This window comes from Protopterus annectens, chromosome 12.part0 (genome assembly GCF_019279795.1).
Source record: "Protopterus annectens isolate FY-2018-M chromosome 12.part0, PAN1.0, whole genome shotgun sequence".
NCBI classification, from domain to species: domain Eukaryota; kingdom Metazoa; phylum Chordata; order Ceratodontiformes; family Protopteridae; genus Protopterus; species Protopterus annectens.
Genome location: NC_056746.1, coordinates 165607236 through 165631101, shown reverse-complemented (window position 1 = coordinate 165631101; position 23866 = coordinate 165607236). Strand labels below are relative to the sequence as shown.

At 41.4% G+C, this 23866-nt stretch overlaps 1 protein-coding gene across 5 annotated transcripts in view; it reads right to left on the bottom strand.

The window, feature by feature from the left end:
* The window catches only part of TSC2 (TSC complex subunit 2), a 3048576-nt gene that overhangs the window by 2696025 nt on the left and 328685 nt on the right, over positions 1 to 23866 (bottom strand). For all 5 annotated transcript variants that reach the window (XM_044089186.1, XM_044089187.1, XM_044089190.1 and 2 more), the window contains exons 9-10: positions 16492 to 16565; positions 14248 to 14374 (exon numbers count right to left, since the gene is read on the bottom strand). In XM_044089186.1, coding sequence (XP_043945121.1) covers positions 14248 to 14374; positions 16492 to 16565 — 201 coding nt within the window. The remainder of the gene's footprint in view (positions 1 to 14247; positions 14375 to 16491; positions 16566 to 23866) is intronic.

Genomic DNA, 23866 nt, shown 5'->3' with positions numbered 1-23866 from the left:
TTGGTTTTGTCAAGGGCAGGTCATGTCTACTCAAACCTGGTGGACTTCTTTGTGAAGGTTACCAAAGCAATGGATAAGGGTAAAATGGGTCACCCAGCCTACCATAACCTGGCCAACCCACTTGGCACAATAACCTACCTGGGCATTGTTAATAAACTCAAGAGGCTAGGTATAAACCCTTATGTCACCCAATGGATAGCCACCAGACTCCCATACAGGACCCAGAAGCTAGAATTAGGGAGTCCACCTCTACAAAGAGGCCAGTCACAAACAGAGTGCCTCTAGTATCAGTCCTGAGATTGTTTCTTTGTAGCATTTACTTCCTCTGAAGTCAAGGCCTAAGTCAAGGAACAAATTTGCTGACAACTGCAAATTAGGAGCAGTCACAGAATCCCCTACAGACTCTTAATAGTCTCCAGGAAGGGTTGACAAACAAATAACTTGTATCAGGGCCATGGACTAAAACTAAATGCCAAGAAATGTATAATGTACTTTCGGAAGTCATCTACCCCTAGTAACTAACAAATGGACAACACACCCTTAAGAACAGAGATGCACAGTAATAGAGCATTTGACCATCACATGTCTACAGAAGTTAGGAAATCATTCTATGTTGTGCAACTTGTAAACAAAGGTATGGCATCTAGATCCAAGATCATTGTTCCACTGTATTCCGCATTCATCAACCCCATCATCGAGTACAATGTCCCTTTTGGTTTGCACCAAAACGGGCACATCCAATAATTGGAATGTCTATAGTGGTTCCTCACTAAAAGAATACAGGGCATAACTAGCATGTCCTATTGTAAACAACCTCAAAGTCCTATCCCTGTATTGTCTCATATAGGTGGCCGAGATGAGATCTATGCCTGCCACGCAAAGCATTATCAGACCCCCCACCCTGCTGGACCTCCTTGCATATCCGTAAAACAAGCAGCACCAGAATTACCCATTGTAAAGACTTAAACCTTGCCTGTGATAAAACTAGGACCTGCTGAAGAGAGAGTTAAATATTCCAGTGTCTATCCCTTCGCTGGAACAGGCTTCCCCATTCATATGGAGCAGAGTTTCTCCCTATTTCAATTCAAATGCAACTTGGACAACTAGATGGGGAACTGAAAATTCATCTTGGTTTGACACCCATGTCTCTAATAGACACAGGCAATCTGTAAATGTTTCATCTGCTCGGCCCCTGCTTGTAAATGTTTCATCTGTCAGGTCTCTGTTTATACTTATCAAGATTATTAGAGCTTGCCCAAGATTTGGGATGCATGTTTAGGTTTATAAAGGCCTTTGTGGTCATTAACCTAGTACACACTTGAATCTTTCCTAATCATCAAACAAGGAATCCACAGAAACTAAGGTAACTGAGAAAACTGACATTTTTTTACAAAAACTTCCAGTCACCCTTCGGAAGTTTTAATGCCAATAAATTCTCTCTTAAGTAAACAGTCAAAGGAAGATTAAATACTCAACACTGTCTCTTTTTTTTCTATGGAGATCCGGGCTCTTAGGTCAGCTACACAGGGATGCACTCCACACTCCCTCCTCTGAGACCAACAGTGGCTCTCTCATGCCTGGTAAGAGAACCTGAAAAGCCACAGAGGATGTGCCTGACTCTCAGTTCATGGTGGCTGAAAAGGCTACAACAATGGGATCCTAAAGGAAGAAAGCAAATGGTATGAGGAACCAGTAATGGCCATAGCAGTGTCACCTACCACCCGCTGGCATACAGAGTGAGCCGGCTCTGCTGGCAAGGGCTACTTGCAAGTTCTTGTTTTGGGGGTCCTTAGAAAGGTATAACCATGGGAGCAGTATGCTGTTTCATTGCTCTGCTGAAAACAGAGACTGATTCACAGTTAGCACAGTGAGTACCAGTAACAGAAAAAGTTATCAAAAGTAGCATTCACAAGAAAAACACAAATTAAACCCCACTAAATACGCTCACGTTTTCACAAAGTTGATTAACATAAGCACAAACAGTAAAAGTTAAAAATAGAAGATAAACAGTGTCACACCAAAGCAGTAGCAGAAAGTGCAACTGTTAAAAAAAAAAAAAAAAAAAAAAAAAAAAAAAAAAAAGGGGGGGGGGGGGGTAAAGTTATGCTGGGACCACAAGCTACTGGTGAAAACAAATTTCAATTTTTTTTCAACATTTCAGTTTTCCTTTAAGTAAAGGATTTCTTCAAAATGGACTGCAACTTTCAAGCACATACTTTTACGTAGATAAAAAGTCATGTGACATTCACTGGAGTTGAAATAGGTACCACATAAAAATATTTAAAATACTAGACGGTGGAATGCAAGACATAAAAATGTTGTTGAATATAAACTGCCAAACTAAAAAAGAATAGTAATAAAACTCTCCTTGGAACTCTCAGTAACATACAGCTATGACTAAAATTTCCAACCTTCTAATAAAATATATAACACAGCAGCTCTCATTTTTAAGACACTGCTAATGGAAATAAAATGTGGGGGTGTTCCTGCATCCATATCTAGCTGCCAAGGCAAGTTCTCCAATCTCTTTTTTTAAACTCCCATGGCCAACCCCAGGTGTTACATTTAGCAAGGTAGATCATTCTCATGCTGCCAGTTATAAAATTTTGGTTCTTACTGTTCGCCCCACCCCACTTATCAATGGCTTAATCTTTTGTGGGAATTTACTTTGATGACTGTAGCAGCAGTATTTATAGGGGCCTGCCTTTTTACCCCAAATAATGCTTCACTTTTTTGCTTTTTCCAACTTCTTTTTGATATTAGTTGCTTTTTGCATACAAAAAAGTCATCAAGTTTATTTCTTCCTCGCGAAAGTAAGAAAAAAATCTTCTAATTGGTGTTTAAAATATTCATAATTGCCCATGAAGCTTGTTTGGAATGCAGGATCATAACTTTTTCAAAGTTATCAGTAAAAGATCCAAGTTGCTACCATTTTCAATGTAATGGCATAAACTTTGTGCCTCACCTCTTTGTAAAATCATCCTTCATCTGTTTTAACATTTACAGGGTAATCTCTCTCCAGAAACATGTTGTTTAATACTTCGCTCTGGCCAGTAAAACAAATCATCCTTTGACCAGGCTCCTTTTTTGTATAGATGGAAGGTTACTTGTACAGTGGAGGGAGGAATTAAAAAATGTTATTTTCCTGTATACAGTTGAAGAAAGTTTTAGTAGTTTTGTTCTTCAAAAAACTTACATCTAGAAAGTGAGTTTCTTCACTGGAAAACTATGGATAAATTTCAAAAAAGGCACTATCAAAATATTCTACAAATTCTTTTAGGGTCTTCTTGGTCTCCTTCCATAAGATGCTAATTTCATCCAAAAAATCTGGTGTATGAAATCCAACAGTAAACATATGTAGAGTTGAAGACATTTGTTCTCCAAGACCCATAGTACTAAGTTACCATATACAATGGCACAGAACTATTCCCATAGCCATATCCCTTTTCTGCTGATAGAGTTTCCATTTAGAATAAAGAAAATTGATAAGGACAATCTTAAATTCCACTAATGATCTAGTATAACTGGTGGAAAGAATCTCACTTCCAGCCACTGGCTCCACAAACCATTCTAAATCCATAATGTGAGAGGACAGAAAATAGAACAGTACTGTTGACAATTACAAACATTAAGTCCTCTAAACATACATAATTTCCAAGTTTGCTAGCGAAATCTCACAAGTCTCAATGGGTACTACTGGTAGAATTGTTCAAGTTTTTTGTCTAAATAAGTGACCAATGGGAAAGTTTTGGAGCCTTTCAATTCAATATCCATTCAAGTTGGATATTCAGTGCAGAGCATATCACTGGCATGTTGGACTACATCGACTTTAGAGGCTGCTAAGTGGAGTTGGTTTGTGAAGACATTAAAATGAAGGGGCCGAGAAATGAACCTTGTGGAATACCTAGGGAGGCTGGGAGTGTTTGTGTGGGGGGGATAATGAGTTAAGCATTTGACAGGCTGTTGGCGGTTTTCTAACTAGCTTTTGAAATGAAGAAGGGTACGGTTGTTAATGCTGAGATCAGAAAAGCAGGATAGTAGTTTATTAAGAGACTGTATCAAATGCTTTGGCTAAACCTAAGAAGGTAGCCGAGACTAGTTTTACCTTGGTTCCTATAGGAGTTTACAGTAATGGTGAACTTGAGTAGGGCAGTGGTGGTGCTGTGGGATGGGTGGAAACCACGTTGGGTTGTGGAGAGAAGGTTGTTTGAGAGGAGGCAGGAAAGGAAAGTACAGTTGTGTACACTTACCATAAATGTAGATGTTAGTGTATTCACTGTTGCAGTCATTACATTTTGGTAATCTGCTGGCAGGTTGCCCTTAGTCGGCCTGAATTCCATAGTCTTGGGTCCTGCGTCAGTTGCAGTCTCCTCTTCCATGATGTCAGGTTGTCAGGGGTATAAAACATGCAGCCAATGCCATTTTCTTTAGATTTTCTTGCCCCTGATGTCAGGTGCCCCCAAAAAGTTAGCAATATTATATTTATTTATATATATAAATAAATATATATATATATATATATATATATACATATATATATATATATATATATATATATATATATATATATATATATATATATAAAAATAAATAAATATACATGCATCAAAATAAACTTTACCTTCATCTACAAGCAAATACACCACATAGGTTGTAGAAGATAAAGGAAAGATAAACTTTAGAATGACAGGGGGATGGAGGGAGGGTAACCTGGACTGCAACAGTGAATACACTCAAACATCTACATTTATGTTAAGTGTACACAACTGTACTATGTTCTTCGTGTTTCACTGTTGCAGTCATTACATTTGGCTAGAATCCTAAAGCTATGGTTGGGAGGCTGGAGCTAAACAGCATTACATGCGGCTATAAGGCCCTGCAGCACTGCAGTGACAAAGCCTGCCCTGGACTTAGAGTAAAGAGGTAAATGGTAAAGCTTTGTAAAGGTGTGAACAGAACTCCAAGTAGCAGCCTCTAGAATGTCTTTGGTTGGTACTCCTCTAGAAAGGCTGCTGAAGTAGCTGCAGCGCTGGTGGAATGAGACCTAATGCCCTTGGGCACAGGTTTACCATGGTGTAAGTAGCAGAAACTGATGCAGTGGCTTACTTACTTTTAAATTGTCTGCTTTGAAATAGCCTTTCCTTCTGATCCTGTAGCAATTGACACTAGTAATTGCTCAGTTTTTCTTAGAGCTTTAGTCCTGCTCAAGTAGAATCATAGCTGTCTGTGTACGTCCAAGGAATGCAGAATTCTCTCCCCTTTGTTCTGCGGATTTGGATAAAAAGTTGGCAGATGAATTGTTTGGTTAAGAGCCACACTGGAAACCACCTTAGGCATGAAAGTAGGATTTGTCCTCAGACACCCTGTCTGGGTAAAAAAAAATGATAAAAAGCTCTACAGCCATGAGGGCCTGCATCTCTGAAACTCTTCTTGCTGAAGTAAGTGCTAGTAGCAGAGCTGTCTTCCATGATAAGAACTTCATATCAGCAGCAGCAGCTGGTTCAAATGGAGGCAGGGTGAGCTTTTCCAACACACAATTGAGGTCCCATGCAGGTAATGGTGATCTTCTAGGAGGCCTTAAATTTCTGGCTCCTCTAAGATACTGCTTTAGTAAAGGATGAGAAAAGATTGGTGGCTCTGTATTGTAATGAGCCGAAATGGCAGAGGCATGGATTTTGATTGATGAAAAAGATAGGCCTTTGTCAAGCATCTCAGTATTGTAATATCTGAGGAATGTGTGGTTCTGCTGTATCAGTTCCTTGTGCTCGATTCCAAGCACAGAATCTGTTCCATTTGTAGGCATACGATTTTCTAGTACTAGGCCTTCTGGCTTCCAAAATGACATCCATCACAGCTTTACTGAGAGGTGTTGTTCGCATGATTACATGATTAGCCATGCTGCCAGGTTCACAGTCTGGAGTTGATTGTGCAGAATCTGATTGTTTTGCTGGGACAGTAACTGTGGTCTTTGAGCCAAGGTCCAAGCTGGGTATTGAGTCAAGTTCCTTAGGATTGGGTACCAGTATTGATGGGGCCAGTCCGGGGCAATTAATATCATCATTGGCTTCTCTTGTCTGACTTTTAGGAGGACCTTGGGTAGAAGAGGCAGAGGAGGGAAGGCACAAACTGACAGGTTTTCCCAACTGAAGGATAGGGCGTCCACTTTCCATGCTTGTCTGTGATAAGTCCTTGGGCAGAATCTCTTCAATTGATAATTTTGAAGAGAGGCAAATAGATCTATATCTGGGCTCCCCCATTTCTCTGTTATGCTGAATACTTGTGGATTTAGTTTCCACTCGTGAGGATCCATAAGGTTTCTGCTTAAATAGTCTGCCAGAGTGTTCTGTTTTCCAGGCAGGAATTGAGCTTGAAGATTTATTTGGTAGGTCAAAGCTGTGTCCCACAGTGCCATGGCTAATCTGCAAAGGGGGTATGAGTGTGTGCCCCTTGCTTGTTTATATACCACATGACTGTGGTGTTATCAGTCTTTATCAGTAGTTGTCCTGGATGAAGTAAGTCCTTGAAGGCTGTTAGAGCATTTTGAACAGCTAGTATCTCTTTCTGGTTGATATGCACATGCATTTTATTTGGTGCCCACATTCCCTGAATGCATCTTCCTGCCATGTGGGCCCCCCCCCCAGGCATAATCTGATGCATCTGTTGTTAAGGTTTGGCTGGCAGGGGGTAGAGTGAAGGGCTGTCCCATGTTTTGGTGACAGGCCTTTGCCCACCATAGAAACTCCTGTTGCAGGCAGGGGATGAGAGGAATCATTGTTTCCAGACTGTGTGAATGTTGACTCCATAAACTTTTTAGGTACCATTGAAGTTTCCTCATATGCAGTCTTGCATATGGAATTAGTAGGATGCAGGATGCCATGAAGCCCAGAGCCTGCAGAATTTGTCTTGCAGAAGACTGGGTTTTTGTTGCCATCAGCTTGAAGTAAGTAGACAGTTGCCTTTGTTTGTCTGGCATAAGGTAAGCCATCTGAGCAGTTGTATGTAAGCTTGCACCCAGGAATGTTATCTTTTGAGAGGGTACCAGTTGTGATTTCTTTTCATTTATTGTGTACCCTACGCATGCTAGAAACCTTTTCACAAATGCCAGGTGTCGTAGAAGAGAGTGTCCTTGCTCTCTGCTTGAATGAGACATTCGTCCAAGTAAGGATATATTTGAATACTTCTGTCTGCAAAATGCAATTACTGGTGCCAGGCACTTTGTAAAGACCCGGAGCGCAGTAAATAAGCCAAAGGGCAGTGCAGAGAATTGGTAATGCATTAAGTCAGCCTTGAATCTGAGGCATCTCCTGCACAACTGTCTTACTGGGACATGCAGGTATGTCTCTTTTAAGTCTAAAGTCACCAGCCAAGCATTCTTGCCCAGCATGGGCAGAAGCTGTTGCAAAGTGAGCATTTTGAAATGTCCAGGTATGTGTTCAAAATTGATAAATTCAGTATTGGCCGCCAGGCCTTGTCCTTTCTGGGTACCAAGAACAGTCGAGTAAAAACCTTGTCCTTTTTCCTGTCCTGGTACTGTCTAAATGGCCCCCATATCCATGAGGGACGTAACCTGTTTCTGTGCCTCTGATAATTGTTTTTTTTTGGCAGGTCTGGCCAATCATTTGCCATTGGCAGTGTGTGGAATTGGAATCTGTATCCCTGTGATACGATGTTCAGTACCCACTTGTCCTGGGTTATTAACTGCCAATTTTGAGCACAAAGTGCTATTTTTCCCCCTATAGGTGCTGCCAAAAGATAAGTGCTTGGTGTAGGCAGCGGGAAGTCATCGGGATTGCTTTCTGTAGGTTTGTGCTTTTTCTCCTCCAGATTTGGAGGTGGATGCACCCCATTGCTTTGACCTGTACGAGTCTTGAGCCTGGTACCTGGAACCCTTAGGGTGTCTGGATTTGCCCCTTTGAGCTCTGTCTGACACAGGAAAGGACCAATGTTTTGTAGGCAAGTGTCTACTGAATCTAGGTGGCTGCACTTGTAAGAAATTTAACAGTTTGCATAGATTTAGCTTTGTTTTACATTTTCTTTAAAACCTCTTCTGCCTTAATACCAAACAGTAAATCATGCTGTAAAGGTGCATCTAGCAATTTAGCTTTTACATGATCAGGCAAATTTTGTTCCTTTAACCAGATATGCCTCCTAATCACAGATCCAGTAACTGCAGCCCTGCAGGAGGCCTCTAAAGAATCAAAACCACATTGCAAAGTATGCTTTCCAACTTCTTCAGCTGCATGCAATAATTCCTGCAAATCCTTATTTTCTGCACATTCTGAAATCAACATAATTTTCTGTTTCAGCAATCCCATAACATGTTGTTGGTACTTAAGCACATGAAATTGACAGTTTAAGGCCCTGATTGTCAAGGGTGCAGATGTATAAACCTTTTTTCCCCATTTGTCCAGTGCCCTTGAATCTCTGTCGGAGGGAGTAGGGTTTTTTGCTGATGAAGCCTTAACTCCCTTTGGACCCTGTGAAATAGTTTCAGGATCAGCAGCAGGGTTTCTAAATAAAAATTTATGAGAGTCAGGGACCCTGTAATACCCGTCAGGCTTACTGGGTGCCGGAGGTAAAGAGTCAGGGGTCAGGCATGACTCCAAAAAGACATAATCCACAATGTCTAACACAGGGGGAATGGCTAAAGCCTTGTGCTGAGGGAGAAGGAGGACATCCCTGAGCCTCTTTTTTTGATTCTGAGAAGTCTCGACTCTCCCAGTGAAAATGCTCCCTCAAAGTATGCAAGGTTTCTCCAAATGAATAATCCTCAGGAGGAGATGCAGATGGAATAGACTCCTCAGCATCAGAATCCTCATAGGGAGGTAAAGATAATTCCTGATCAGAAGAGGAATCAGAAGAAATAGAAACCTGATCTGAAGATTCATAGTCAGTGTCTTGCCAAGGCCTCTTATCTGGAGGGGATGGGTACCCCTGATCAAGGTAATAAGGTCTTCAGCCTTTTTGATCATGGGGGGGAAATCGCTGTTCCAGCACAAAACAGAAAAAGAACTAACATTTCAAACTCTTTCTGATGTGGGGAGCTGTACCCCCAACACCCCTCTTACTAGATCGCACCACACAGTGGAGGAAACAGCAAAGCTGCAGAAACGGCCCACCAAATTTTTTCCCTAGGAAAAAATGTGGTGTTCTGCGGCTTCACTATTTTGAAAGTTTGAACTTCCCAGTTTGAAGTTTCGGCGTTCAAACTTATGATATAGATCTGTTTGTGTACATAGTACGGTATAATGCATGTCTACTGATTATCTGTGATTTTTGCATGCCAAAGACTCTGACAAACTGCATGATCTATTTCTCAAAGAGGGAAGATGCAGATCAGTGTGTAATGTGTGTGCTATGTCTTTAAGAAGCAAGAGGCGCTGTGCGTGCAAGTATAAATTCCAGACAAGTGCAGTTCCTGGTGCCATTTTATAGATGCAGCCTGTGAGTGATCATGTATTATCATAGCATTCAGTTTGTATACAAGTTATCTTAGATATAGTTAATAAATCTTCATAATGATGTATTTGTAGGAATAAAGGTACTTAAACAGAACCTATGAAGAATCATTTATTTGTACACCAACACAAAAATAACAGGAAGTGTAAGTGAGGGATTCTTCCCCTGAAGAATCCTCTTCCTCAAAGGAAATATCACGCAGCACTTTACTTTTTGGAGTGGATACCGAAGAGGCCTGGGCAGGAGCAGAGGCCTGGCATAAGGCTAGGAAGGCATTAAGTAGGCCTTGGGTAAAGGTCTGCTAGTCAGAGGTTTGGTCCGACAGCAAGATCGGCTGAGAAGGAGCAGTAGACTGTTTTCTGCTTCTTTTTGGGAGTGTCCAACACAGAAGTGTCTGAGATTAGATGAAAAGGAGAGCCAGATGTCAGGCGACATTCAACGACATCCGAAATAATGTCTTCCTGAACAATGATTTGGGAAACCCCATGCGGGCCCTCTGAGATGAGCCTTGCTTCCCCCCCAGAGTCCGAGTCAGATGTCTGCGACTCCCTCTGGGACATGCTGTCAACCTACTTAATGGCTTCCCCCAGGTTACCCATCAGTGGAAGGTCCGCAGATTCTGACTCTGACTCTGGGCCTTCACCAGCCTCGAGAGATATGGTCAGAATAGAGGGCGCAGTCATAGTATCAGGCCTAGATCTTTTGGCCTTTTTTTTGGGCAACTCCTCAGACATTCCCAACGTTGGGTCCATGTCTTCAGCTAAGTGTTTCAAACGTTGATTCTCTAGGTAAAGTTTTAGACTAGCCAGACATCTCCTAAGAGTTTTAGGTACAAATGCCCGACATATCTCACAAGTGGTGTGGTTGTGGTGTTGGCCTAGACAGAAAAGGCAGAGTTTGTGAGAGTCTTTATGTGGACACTTGCCCTTTCTACCCATTAACCCACAACATAATAGCAAGACAATAACAAAAACCCCTATGGGGTATTTATCTGAACGTGGACAAACACGAAGTCACCAGAGCTGGCAGTCACACAGGTGGCAAGAAAAGTTCTGAGGTAAGTGCATACTGACGTCCACTTTATACCAGACATCCATTTATGGCTGATATTCACAGAGTGCTGTGGGGCATCGCATGTACCTCCACAGTAGCATTTATCTTTTGCAGAATGGCTGGACGTATGAGTCAACCAGAGGCAGACTCCCTCATGTTATGCATACAGCAGCATATGAATAGGAGGACATTAATACAAGTGACATCAGAATGCTATACAAAAATAAGTTGATAGAACATAAACTAAGTTACAAGATATACTACACATCTGAACAATTCTATAGAGTTAAATAATTACGACAATTTTAATCATTCTATCATATACATAGCCTATATGTAGGAAATACAATGTATGGCATCAGTTGTTAATAGTATATGAAAAATAAAATGTTGGTTTTAGTTGGAAAATAACAGAAGAGTTAGTGATGCAGAAAGACAGTTAAGAACAAAGGCATTACAGACTGAACAGTAGCTTAAAGATATGGTATAAAAACAGAGAAAGATTTAGGAGATACTTGCGATTTTGTAGACTGTGAAGGAATGAGATGAGACAACAACATGATGAAGCTAGCATGGAAGAAGAGGAAGAGCTGAGAATTAGGCTGGATTCATACAGGAGCACAGCCGTGTATTTTTGAGATTTTTTTTTTTTTAAAAGAGGCTTTAAAGCGAGTTAGGCCAGGCATAGTCCTGGTAAGAGATAGCGAATTCCAGAGTTTCAAGACAATATAAATAGAGTGTGTGACCTGTTTTTTTTTTTTTTTTTTTTTTGTGAGTTTTGAGATAGCTAAGAGATTTTTGTCTTATGATCATAAGGATCTATTTGGTGTATAAGGTGCGACTACGCTGGCTGGCACAGGGCAGGCAATAGGCTTGAAAATAAGGTTGTGCAAAGCAGACAGCTGAATAAAAGCAAGTTGGTTGGGAAGTTAAAGCCAGTTTAGTTCTAGTAGCACTTTACAGTGATGACTGCGATATGAAGAGTTTGTGGTAAACTTAGCTACTTTGATGTAGTACTGCTCCATCTTGCTTGGGGTAGAAGTTTGTAAACTAGTTAGGATTGGGGCACCATAAAGAAAGAAGGGAAGTTTTTTTTTTTTTTTTATATACAGCCAAAAAACTCTATGGTGCAGCTAATGCTACACTTGCCACTACTCAACTCCTCCCCATGATTTTTTATGGCACTTCCATCCTTAGTACCTTCAGGTATCACAAAAATCAAAGCCTGAATACTAAAACAAAGTTGCTAAATTTGCAACAAATACGTATTTCAGAACCCACCACTGTACAGCATTAAAACGCCTAAATTGGTTAGAACTACCCCATCAACAAGCCTCTACACAGCTTCTTACCACCTATAAAATTATTTAGAATGTTTAGTACTTTGGACAAAACAGATGGATTCTGGATGATGTTCACAGTTCATCATTACAATCCAGTAACCAAAAACTCATGTCTGTCCACAAATCTATCAAATCTGCTGGGCATATCTGTACTCATACCATGTTGCTAAGGCCTGGGACTCCTTAACTCTATCCATCAGGTCAATACTCTCCCATTCTTCAAAACCATTCTGAAAGACTTCCAAGCCAAAAGCTGGCTCTGTTCTTGCCTAACACCAGGAAAAACTATATTCCTAAATGTGAACAAATAACACCAGGAAAAACTATATTCCTAAATGTGAACAAATACCTATTCATACCTTACAGCTCATTCTCCCTTCTTCACTCATTTCTTCTCTCCCCAGCTTTCTCTCTAAATATACCATAAGCCTGTTTGCGCTCACTTTGTATTGGAATTCCCATTTGTATTTATACTAAAACTTACCTTTAACTTATCTATAAATTGGCTAAAGTTTTTCAAACTATTAAATCATTATTATAGATCTATTCTTAATCTACATGTTCATATTATGTCTAATTTGGTATAATTTAAACATTAGCTGTTTTTGCGTTATTTTAAAGACTAAAATGTATTGTTCTTGCAATGTTTTGCAATACTTTGGAGCTTTTCTCCCCAGACCATTGCTGAAAATGGTCTCGTATCCAGTTGGAATTTCCCAGTAATCAAATGTGAATAAACATACAATACATACATAATATCAAAGGGAAGTTGGAAAAAACAAAAAAGGAAACATTGTGGAAAAGGATGGAACCAATAAATGTGGCTACTGCCATCAACATAAATTTGTAGGTGAAAATTGCTATACAGGTTGGTGGGACTGGCTAGCTTTTAAATCCTTACTAGGTATACAATCCATACAGCTAAAGCTACTACAGCAGTGATTACAAATGAACATACGGTTATCCATTTACTATAAATTCCACAATTACTACGGAAGTTAAGGAGTTGGGGAGTTTACAGACGCAGGGTTAAGCTTTGCTGGACAACTGAATACAATCTTGAACTGTTACAATTAATTAAAATTCTGCTAAGAACCCCCATCTTCTAGCAATGTCTGTGCAATAGGTACTATCTGGAAAATAATTAAATTCATTACCAAATATAGTGTTGGATTAGGAAGTACAGAAGTAATTTACTATAAAATTAAAAGGCTTGAAACAAAAATATGAGAAATGATTTTGAAGTAATAATCTGCATTCATTTCATAAGGAGAGATCTAATAAAGATATATAAATGTTTAAAGAATGACGCGACTGAATAGACACTGGGATCATTTGAAGCAAGAAAGGAATACTACAAATAATCAGTCTCTCTAGTAGTCTTGGAAGGTATAAAAACAAAATCATGAAGAAATTAAATCTAATTTAGGGCAGGTCATAATTTAAAATTATTGCTTCGCCAGATTAAGTTTTAGAGTGAGTATTAAAGGGTTAGAAAAGATAAAATCAATTTAGCTAGCAGCTGTGGGAGACTCCCCTTCTGATACCCTCCCTGCTGGAAGAATAAAGACACCCTGCTGAAGTTTCAAGAGCTTTAGTCACTTAAGCAGGTAGATGGACGAGTGTTCTCATTTTAATCTAATTATACTCAGTTTCTCATTTATCCCGACATACTCCAGGTCACAGGTGAGATACTAGACCAGACTCAAGCCTTCTGGATCTCTGGAAGATTTAAGTTTAATAGATACATTGGATCTATGGTGTGGGAACAAGGTGGACAGCACCCAGTCAGTGTGATTGGTAATGATGCTTCCTAACACTGAAAGCAAAACCTTCCATCCAAAGCTGAGTACCATTTCCAATTGGGGTGTTCTCACCAAAATGTCACCAATGTTTAGAGACTTTTTTCAAGTAAGGCTACAACTTAAGAAACCTCACAACGGCACTTATATCTGTAATGTCAATTTCCAAAGGAGCAAAAGTTAGGCACAGTTTAGAACAGAATGACAGTTCAAAATGCCACATCACATAACATGCTAATCTAGCTGCAAAATAATGTTGCTGTTGTGTCTTTTGGCTTTTCCCGGTTAGGGGTCGCCACAGCGGAACTACGGTCCGCTAATGATTGGTAGTTGATTTTTACGTGCAGAGTACCCAGCCCTGACGCACAACCTTCAACGAAGGTACGCCCATTCACACGTCTCCATGCAGAAGACGCTCTAGCTGAGAATCGAACCGGACAGCATCTTACTTGGAGGCGACAACGCTACCGCAGCACCATCACCATAAATTACATAGCTACAGGCTTCTAGCATTCATACAGTCATTCTAACAATAAAAAAATTTCTTAAATCTGTAGTTACTATGAAGGTTTTAGGTTACGGATTTATACCTTTAAGAAAGAAGGTAATACTGATGTTGGTGTATTCTTGAGATAATTAACCCGATGAGCTCCCCAGAGAGCCATCCCAACGAAGAACACTGCCCCTCTTAGCAAAGGAGAATCATCCATATAGTTTCTAGAAAAAAAAGAGAGAGAAGGTATTAAATACACACTCTCAAGACTTCGCTTACAGCTGCCAAATGTCCCAAAACTTCAGTAACTGACCATGTAGCATCTGAGCATACTGTACCATTTGATAACAGTGCAGAACACTATAAAATAGTTTAAAAGTGTTTTGAGGAATCCAAGAGTGCAAAGGACCGGGTCAAAGTCCAAAAATATATAGGTAAGCAAAAACAGATGTCCACCACGACTGAGTGTAGAATCCAATTTAATTAAGAAATAAAAACTGGTAAGTGCTTTCACGGCAGATTTGCTTCTTCAGACCATAACACAAAAATAAAATTGCTTATAAGTCACACGATCTCTGGAAAACCTTGGATGATCCTGGACACCGATTCAGGTAACAACACTTGTGTTTGCAATGCAACAGCTACAGAGGTTAGACAACTGCAGTTGCATTGCATACTTAAGCGCTTACCAGTTTTTATTTCTTAATTAAATTGAATTCTACACTCGGCCTTGGTTGACATCTGTTTTTACTTATCTTTATTAAAAGTGTTTTGGTTTTGATTAGTTTCTCGTGATGGTACGATACAGTCAGCAAGTTGGGCTCAGGAAGTTCAGAGGTAGTAAATCAAAGGAGACCCCCCCCAAAAAACATCCTATTTGAAAACTGTTAAACTTCCTGTTAAGCAAACCTTTTAAACAAACAGCCCAATTAAAACATAAAATTCTCAATTTTCAAAGGTTATTTTGGGACACACAGAAATAAAACAATCCACCTTGAGTTAGTTGCTATACAACAATGCATAACCAGCACTTGTTCTGAGCATTCAACCAAACACATACACAAAAGCAGCATTCAAGAAACAGCTAAACTCAGGGATGAGTACACCCCCACAGATAGCAATCAGAAATGTAAGAATATTTAATGGGATTATGCACTTTTGTCTTTTAAATATACAGGCGTTTTTATTTTTGTAGCAGTTACTATACAAGTAAGAAAGTGAAACAAATGTACATGACTGTTAACAAACTCTGTGTTATTTACCACTCCAGAGTATCCTATCCAGTCTGTTATAATGCATCTCTCAATTATGTTGTCATGTGGAACTCACTTAAAGCAGTTCCAGCAGTCAAGTTCTGGTAATTAAGGTACGTCATAAACAACATTCGTAAATCGTAGTTTGAAGAGCCCTAAGGCTTAAAGAACTCGATAAAAAAGGGACCAAGCCACAGTCAAGTACCATTCCACTTACCAGAAATTTTTTTTTTGTTTAATGTTTTCTCTTAAAATGCATGCTCACTATTACGACAGAATGCTCAACTGCACTGTACATATAGGTTCATAGGGTGGTACTAGGCTATCGGCCCTACGGCCTATACAAACCTAGCCATAACAATTCTCTGGCTATTTCTTACCGCAATATTTACTTCCCTGGACCCCTGTCTATCAGGGTGACTGACATGATCACTGGGGAGAATTTCCTATCTCCCATCCAATTGTCAAGGTTCCTTTTGAAGAGGGCCAAAGAGGTGCTCTGCTTGACATGTATGGCCAGTCTATTCCAGAGTCTGGAGTCTCTGGGTCAGGAATCGATCCCTCCAGCATGTTTTGTTCATTGTGATGACAAGGTTTAGATCCCTGGAGCGTGTGGCTCTGAGGGATTGGGATTTATTTAAGTGTAGCATGTCCAACAGCTCTGGGTTTGACATGGCCTTGTATGTTAAGCAGAGATCGCCTCTGAGTAGACGATATGCGACAGTACAGCTGGAGGTTTTTTTTTTAGATGGTCAGTATATGGCATCTGCTTTTGGCCTGTGATTCTTTTAGGGAGTCATTTCTGAGGCCTTTCCAGTTGTTGCAGATGTCTTGAGCGGTAGACACAAAATGGGGTGTTGTATTCTATAATGGGTCTAATGAGGGATGAGTCTTCCTCTTCAGTGCCTTTTTAGGTAAGGTGAGATAAGTGGGCATTTCAAGTTAAACTGTTCAGATAAACAGTAAGGTGAAATTGGGACTAAGCAATGCCCACAACCTAAATTATGAAATTGAAACATTAAGGTTAAGGATGTTTTGCATGTTTTAAAATATACAGCACTAATTATTGCCTTTTCTGTGTCACATACCTTTCTTCCATGATATGGCACATTTCGTAAATGGCACTATGCCCCAAGTGAGTCCCAAGTACGTTGCGCATCAGCTACGAGCAAACATGAAATAAAGTCAAGTTAATGACAAGAACAGTTGCAGCAAGACAACACAATGCAATGTTAGAAAGTAAGACTGCTCCAGCCACTGCAATTCCCATCTACTACTTTCTGCCACATTACCACAGTTTAGATACACAATTGTAGATCCAGCCCTAGAGAAAATGGACTGGGCACTTCACTTGATTTATGGCAGGCAACTGATAAAACCTATTTCACTGAAATCATGCTAAGTGGAAGATAACTGCAGATATTATGCAGGTGGAGCAGACTGTACACCCACTCCATTACATTTAACTCCAGTGTATAAACAAATCATGAAAAACTGATGCAGTGCAAATAATTTTTTTGCAAAACTACATTGTCAGATAACATTTTGGTGAAAATGAACCAGAGAGCCAGAACCAGAAAGGCTGGCTGCATGATGACATTACAATTTGCTAACAAAACCACTTCATATGACTGAGGCACAACAGTTAAATAAAAATTACTCAATTTCACTATTCCACTAAAAGAAAAGTACAGTTTTGTACCTACCATAAATGTAGATGTCCGATAGGTATGCATCTGCAGTCCTAACATATGGGTTGGTTGTCCTGCCTCAGGCAGCCCTTCGGTCGGCCGGATTCCAAAGTCTGGGTCTGGCCTAGGCTGATGTCGCACTTCACCCGACGTCATAGCTACTGGGGTATAAAGGCATCAGCCGACGCCATTTTCCTCAGTGTTTCTTGCCCCAGATGCCAGGTGCCCTCTAGGAAGGCTAAATTTGGATAAATGCAAATAATTCCAAACAGTAGAAAGCAAAATATATATATATATACATATATACATACAAACAAATACACCATAATAGATTCCCCCAGTTAGCTAAAGGAGGGGTAAGTACCCTAGGAATACCACAGAGGGGAAGGAGGGTCGGTAATCCTGACTGCAGATGCATACCTATCGGACATCTACATTTATGGTAGGTACAAAACTGTACTATGTCCTTCAAGGATGCATCTGCAGTCCTAACATATGGGTAGAATACCATAGCCAAACTGGGGGAGGAGGCACTAAGATAAAGATGGTGTAGTTAAGATCCCTTGCAAAACAGCAGTTGCAAAACCTGCTCGGGATCTGGAGTATAAAGGAAGATTATAATGCTTGGCAAATGTATGCACGGAGCTCCAAGTAGCAGCTTCTAAAATGTCTTTGGTAGCCACTCCTCGTAGGAAAGCTGTAGTGGTGGCTGTAGCTCTTGTGGAGTGAGGCCTGATATTGTCAGGAGTTGTCTTTCCATGAAAAGAGTAGCAAAATCTAATGCAATTTCCTATCCATTTTGAGATTGTCTGTTTTGAAATTGCTTTTCCTTGCACTCCTGTTGCATATGCTACCAGAAGCTGGTCATTTTTTCTGTTGGTCTTAGTTCTGTCCAGATAGTAGCGTAATTGTCTGTGCACATCCAAGGTATGTAGTAGTCTTTCCCCCCTGTTCTGTGGGTTGGGGAAGAATGTAGGTAAATGAATCGCTTGGTTCAATGATACCCTGGAGACCACTTTTGGCATAAAAGTAGGATTAGTTCTCAGAGACACTCTATCCTGAAGGAAGATAAGGAAAGGCTGTACTGCCATTAATGCCTGTAACTCAGATACCCTTCTTGCTGAAGTGATTGCTAGCAGGAAAGCAGTTTTCCAAGATAAGAACTGTAAGTCTGCTGTTGCTGCTAGTTCAAAAGGGGGAAGTGTTAATTTTTCCAGCACAAAGTTGAGATCCCATGTAGGTAAAGGTGGTTTCCTTGGAGGCTTTACATTTTTGATTCCTCTCAAGAACTGCCTGAGTAGAGGATGAGAGAAGACAGGAGGATCCATGTTGTACTCTGCTGAAATTGCTGATGCATGAATCTTAATGGAAGAGTAGGATAGGCCATTGTCAACAGTTCTGCTAAGTATTCCAAGATGTGTGCTATGTTTGCCAATGAGACATTTTCTCCCTTTGCTGCACTCCAAATGAGGTATCTTTTCCATTTGGCTGAATAAGTTTTCCTTGTGGAGGGTCTGCGTGCCTCCAGGATAATGTCCTTAACCCTCTGTGATAAATCTGGTTTATTTTGTTTTATGCAATATTCCAAGCAGCTAGCTGCAGTGTTTTCAAGTTTGGATGCAGGGTCTTGTAGTTGTTCTGTGTTAGAAGTAAGGGACATAGAGGTAGAGGCCATGAGTGTGTCCGAGACATGCTTCTCAGTAGCGGGTACCAATGTTGCCTTGGCCAGTCTGGAGCTATCAGGATTACCTTTGGCTGTTCCTCTCCGATCTTCAGTAGGACTTTGTACATCAAAGGAAGAGGTGGAAATGCATATGCTGTCAGGTTTTTCCAGCTGAAGGAAAGGGAGTCCACCCTCCAGGCAAGTGGGTGGTATGCTCTTGTGCAGAATTTCTTCAATTGGTGGTTGTGTGGGGAGGCGAACAGGTCTATCTCTGGCATTCCCCATTTCTTTGTTATGGTTTTGAAGATATCTGGATGCAGCATCCATTCGTGAGCATCCGTGGTAGTTCTGCTTAAGGTGTCTGCTAATGAATTTTCTTTTCCTGGTACAAATCTGGCCTGTAGTTGAATGTTGAGATTCAGGGCCAAATTCCACAGGTCCATTGCCATCCGGCATAGAGGATATGAGTGTGTACCTCCCTGTTTGTTGCTATACCACATGACTGTGGTATTGTCCGTCCTTATCAGCAGGTGACCTTGTTGAAGGAATGGTCTGAATGGCTGGATTGCATGTTTCACTGCCAGCATCTCCTTTAGGTTTGTGTGTAGATTCAGCTGGTCTTGGGTCCATAGGCCTTGTATACACTTGTCCTCCATGTGTGCCCCCCAGCCTAGGTCTGAGGCGTCCGTGGTGATAGTCTGGCTTGGATGTGGTTTGTGGAAAGGCAATCCTCTGTTCATCTGACAGGCCTGAGCCCACCACAGGAATTCTTTTTTCAGGCATGGAATTATTGGAATCTGGGCTTCTAGACTGTGCTTGTGTTGAGACCATACATTCCTTAGGTACCATTGCAACTTTCTCATATGTAGCCTGGCATGCGGGATCAGTATTATGCAGGATGCCATGTAACCCAGGGCTTGCAGGGCTTTCCTTGCAGTAAGCTGAGTTTGTGTTGTTAATGACATGAAATAGACTGGTAGTTGCTTTTGTTTTTCTTCTGTGAGAAAAGCCATCTGAGTTGTTGTATCCAGTTCTGCACCCAAAAATGTTATCCTTTGGGATGGTACTAGTCTTGACTTTTGAATGTTGACTGTGTATCCCAAGGCTTGCAGCAGTTGTATGACCTTTTCCAAATCTCTTGTTAATTTTGTCTTGTTGTCCGCTTGTATTAGGCAGTCGTCCAAGTATGGGTAAATTTGAATTCCCTGAAGCCTGCAATGAGCAATTACTAATGCCAGGCATTTCGTGAATACTCTGGGCGCAGTAGATAAGCCAAAGGGCAATGCTGACAATTGATAATGCTCTGATCCTGCAAGAAATCTGAGGTGTCTTCTGCAATCTGGTCGTATAGGGACGTGCAGGTATGCCTCCTTGAGATCTAGAGTCACCAGCCAAGACTCCTTGCCCAGCATGGGAAGAAGTTGCTGGAGGGTCAGCATTTTGAATTTTGGAACAATGAGGTATGTGTTCAGTGCGGACAAGTCGAGAATAGGTCTCCATTGATTTTCTTTTCTTGGTACAAGGAAAAGCCTGAAGTAAAATCCTTGGCCTTGTTCCATAGGTGGTACCTTTTCTATAGCTCTCATTCTTAGTAAGTTGTTGATTTGTTTTTGAGCCTCTGTTTTTTGGCTTGGTGGAAGGTCTGGCATTCCTCTCTTTTTTGGTAGAGTATGGAAGTGAAACCTGTAGCCCTTGTCTATTGTTTGTAAAGTCCATTTATCTCCTGTAATGCAATTCCAGTTGTCGGAGAATAAGGCTAGCTTTCCGCCCAAGGGTGCTTGCAGTTGTTCCCTGGTAGGCGGAACCAGAGCCAAGTCATTGTCTGTCCTGTGGAAGTGGTTGTAGTTGCAGCTGTGGCAGCACTTCTCTGGTTGGCAGGTTGCCACTGACATCCCCTGTAGGCACCCCTAGATTGACCTCTGCCTCTTGGGCGTCTATTTCTGCCTCTCTGTGCTCTGGAGGTGTCTGGAAAGGACCAATTCTTCGAAGGCCAATTTCTGCTAAACCTCGGAGGTTGGACCTGTAAAAAATCCTTAATTGTTTGGACAGATTTTGCTTTTTCTTCCACTTTCTTTAGAACCTCCTGTGCAGGGGAGCCAAAACAAACTTTGTTTCTCCATAGAAGCATCTAGGAGTTTTGACTTAACATGGTCTGGTAAGGATTGTTCTTTTAACCAGGCATGCCTTCGAATCACTGCTCCAGTCATAGCTGATCTAAAGAAAGCCTCCAGTGCATCATAGCCACATTTTAAGAAATGATTACTGACCTGCTGAGAGTTATGTACCAAATCCTGAAGGGACTTGCGGTCTATAGGTTCAGGAGAGGACAGTTTTTTATTTAGCTGGTCTAACAAAAATTCCTGGTACTGAATCATGTGAAATTGACAGTTTAAGGCCCTGGCCGAAAGAGTAGCAGATGTATAAACCTTTTACCCCATCTCTCCAATGCTCTAGATTCCCTTTCAGAAGGAAGAGGGTTTTTGGCAGAGGCAGCTGCCACACCTTTAGGGCCCTGTGAAATGGTTTCTGGGTCTGCAACATGAGCCTTATACAAGTGGTAGTGTGTGTCCGGGACCCTGTAATATCTATCAGGCTTGGCAGGGGCCGGAGGAAGAGAATCAGGGGCAGTACTGGCATCATTATATGCATCATCAACAACTGATAGTACTGGAGGAATGGCTAAAGGCCTATGCTGTGGTAAGTGTAAAAAAGTCCTTAGCCTTTTCCTTGAATCTGAAAAATCCTGGCCCTGCCATTGGAAGTGTTCCCTCATAGAATGTAGGGTTTCTCCAAAAGAAAATTCTTCAGGAGGAGAAGCAGAAGGAATGGAGTCTTCTGCATCAGAATCCTCATAAGGAGAATATGGGCCTTCCTGATGGTCTGAAATATCTGAGTCATCAGAGGAATAGTCTGTAGATACAGGTTCAGGGGATTCAGTCCTAGGCCTCTTATCTGGAGGAGGTTGAGAGGCCCTGTCTGGGTGAGGTTGGGATCCCCTGATCAAAGAAATAAGATCCTCAGCCAGGCTGAGTATCTGGGAACTAGAGGTAGGCCTGTGAGAGGGAGCTTTTGTAGGTAAGGCCTTAGAAGATTTAGCTGCTTTAGCCCTGGAAAAGGCCTTGATAGACATAGAAGCAGGGGGTCTAGCAGCCCCGCGTGCAGGGGTAGAAATGTCTAAAGGAATAGTGTCTGACAAATCCTGGGTGCCTGCTTCTGTAGCAGTAATTTCAGTAGGAGATTCAGCCATGCTCTGTAAGGCCTTGGTTATCGGAGGCATGCTTTCAGCCGAAGGAAGAACCGAGGACTCTGTTTCAGCCGAAACCGAGACACTCGCGGTTGGCCTAACCGTGGTTTCAGCCGAAACTGCGGACCGCGAGTGTCGGTCCTTTTCCTTGCGCTTTTTAGCTAATTGTGTAGTCGGAGTCTCCGACAGCATTTTATATGCAAAAGCGGGACCAAAAAACTCCTCTGCAAACTCCGACCGACGTCTAAGCGTCCGTCTGTTGAAGGAAGGCTAGACAAGCTGATACGTCGTGGTCTGGGCCTAAGCAAGGAAGGCAGTAAGAGTGGAAATCCTTATGAGGTATTTGTTTCCCACACGTTAAACAATTATTTACTTTGTCTGACATCGGCTGAGGTAAGAAAGAGTCCCCAATGGGGTACTTAGCTTTTTTAGAAGTCTTCGGTAGTAGAAATCTCTGGATCTGACCGACCGGCACTTGCGAACAGCTTCTACTTCGGGCACCGCGCGGCAAGAAATACTGAGGAAAATGGCGTCGGCTGATGCCTTTATACCCCAAGCAGCTATGACGTCGGGTGAAGTGCGACATCAGCCGAGGCCAGACCCAGACTTTGGAATCCGGCCGACCGAAGGGCTGCATGAGGCAGGACAACCCATATGTTAGGACTGCAGATGCATCCTTGAAGGACATCACTTATCTACACCTGGATTTTTTTTCTTTAATGCAAACTGCGGGTGGATTTTAGCAGATGAATTTATTAAAATATAATCACAAGCTCCAATAACTGAATTTATATTACCCAGGAGTGTAGGTGTTAACAGCCTTCCAGAGAGTACACGTTTATATCATATATCTATAAATAAAAGAAATCTATGTATTGTAGCCAAAATACAGAGAATGGCATCTATGACGAGAATACAATTAAAAGTCATCACTGGTTCTCTTTGTAGTGCATGGAGCTTTGTTTGTTGCCTGTACTACTACTTATAGGTGAAAAAGTTGCCAAGCCTTAAAACATTTAGCGAGTGCTATCAAGAGAGGCAAGTGCAACACAGTCCCTTACGTTTACACTCACCTTTCATATTTCTCAACTGTCTAGGTATTCACTGGATGCCCAGATTATTGCTTCATGCGGCCACGGTGGTGCAGCGGTTAGCAGTGCCGCCTCACAGTACGAGGTTCTTTGGTTCAATAGTCGGCTGGGGTGCCTTCTGTGCGGAGTCTGCATGTCCTCCCTGTAGTCACGTGGGTTTCCTCCCACATCCCAAAGACATGCTGTAGATGGATTGGACACACTAAATTGGCCCTAGGTGAGAGCGTGTGCATGTGTGTGCCTTCTGTGGAAGGTTGGGCACCGGGCTGGCAACTTGACACTGTAAAACTCCACTGCCAATCATGAGCGGATGGTGATGCGCTGTGGCAACCCCTAACCGGGAAAAGCTGAAAGAATATTTTTGGGGTCTCATAAAATCTGTGGTTTTTGGACAAACCACTGAGGATTATTTGCGTTTCAGAGTTTGTATTCTTCAGGAAATGGATGCAACACATCCTGTTATTTTAGCAACTTTGTTTGAGGAAGTCGGCAAGACATTACTGGCACAAACAGCAGGTAGAAACAAATCTTTCATTTCTGCCGCTGTCATTTTCTGAACAGTACTGGCAGATTTTATTGCCTGGTGCTAGACCTGCCATTAACATTAGCAGGAGGCGCTTAACATTTGTTAAGGTTGGGTCATCTGCCACTTGAGTGCTTAGCTGGTTTGTCTTTTTCTAAATATTGCAGCATAATCACTGCACTACATATTTTTAACACCTTTATTGAATTATCACAAAAGAAATAGCAAACATACATTTATATAAGAACACA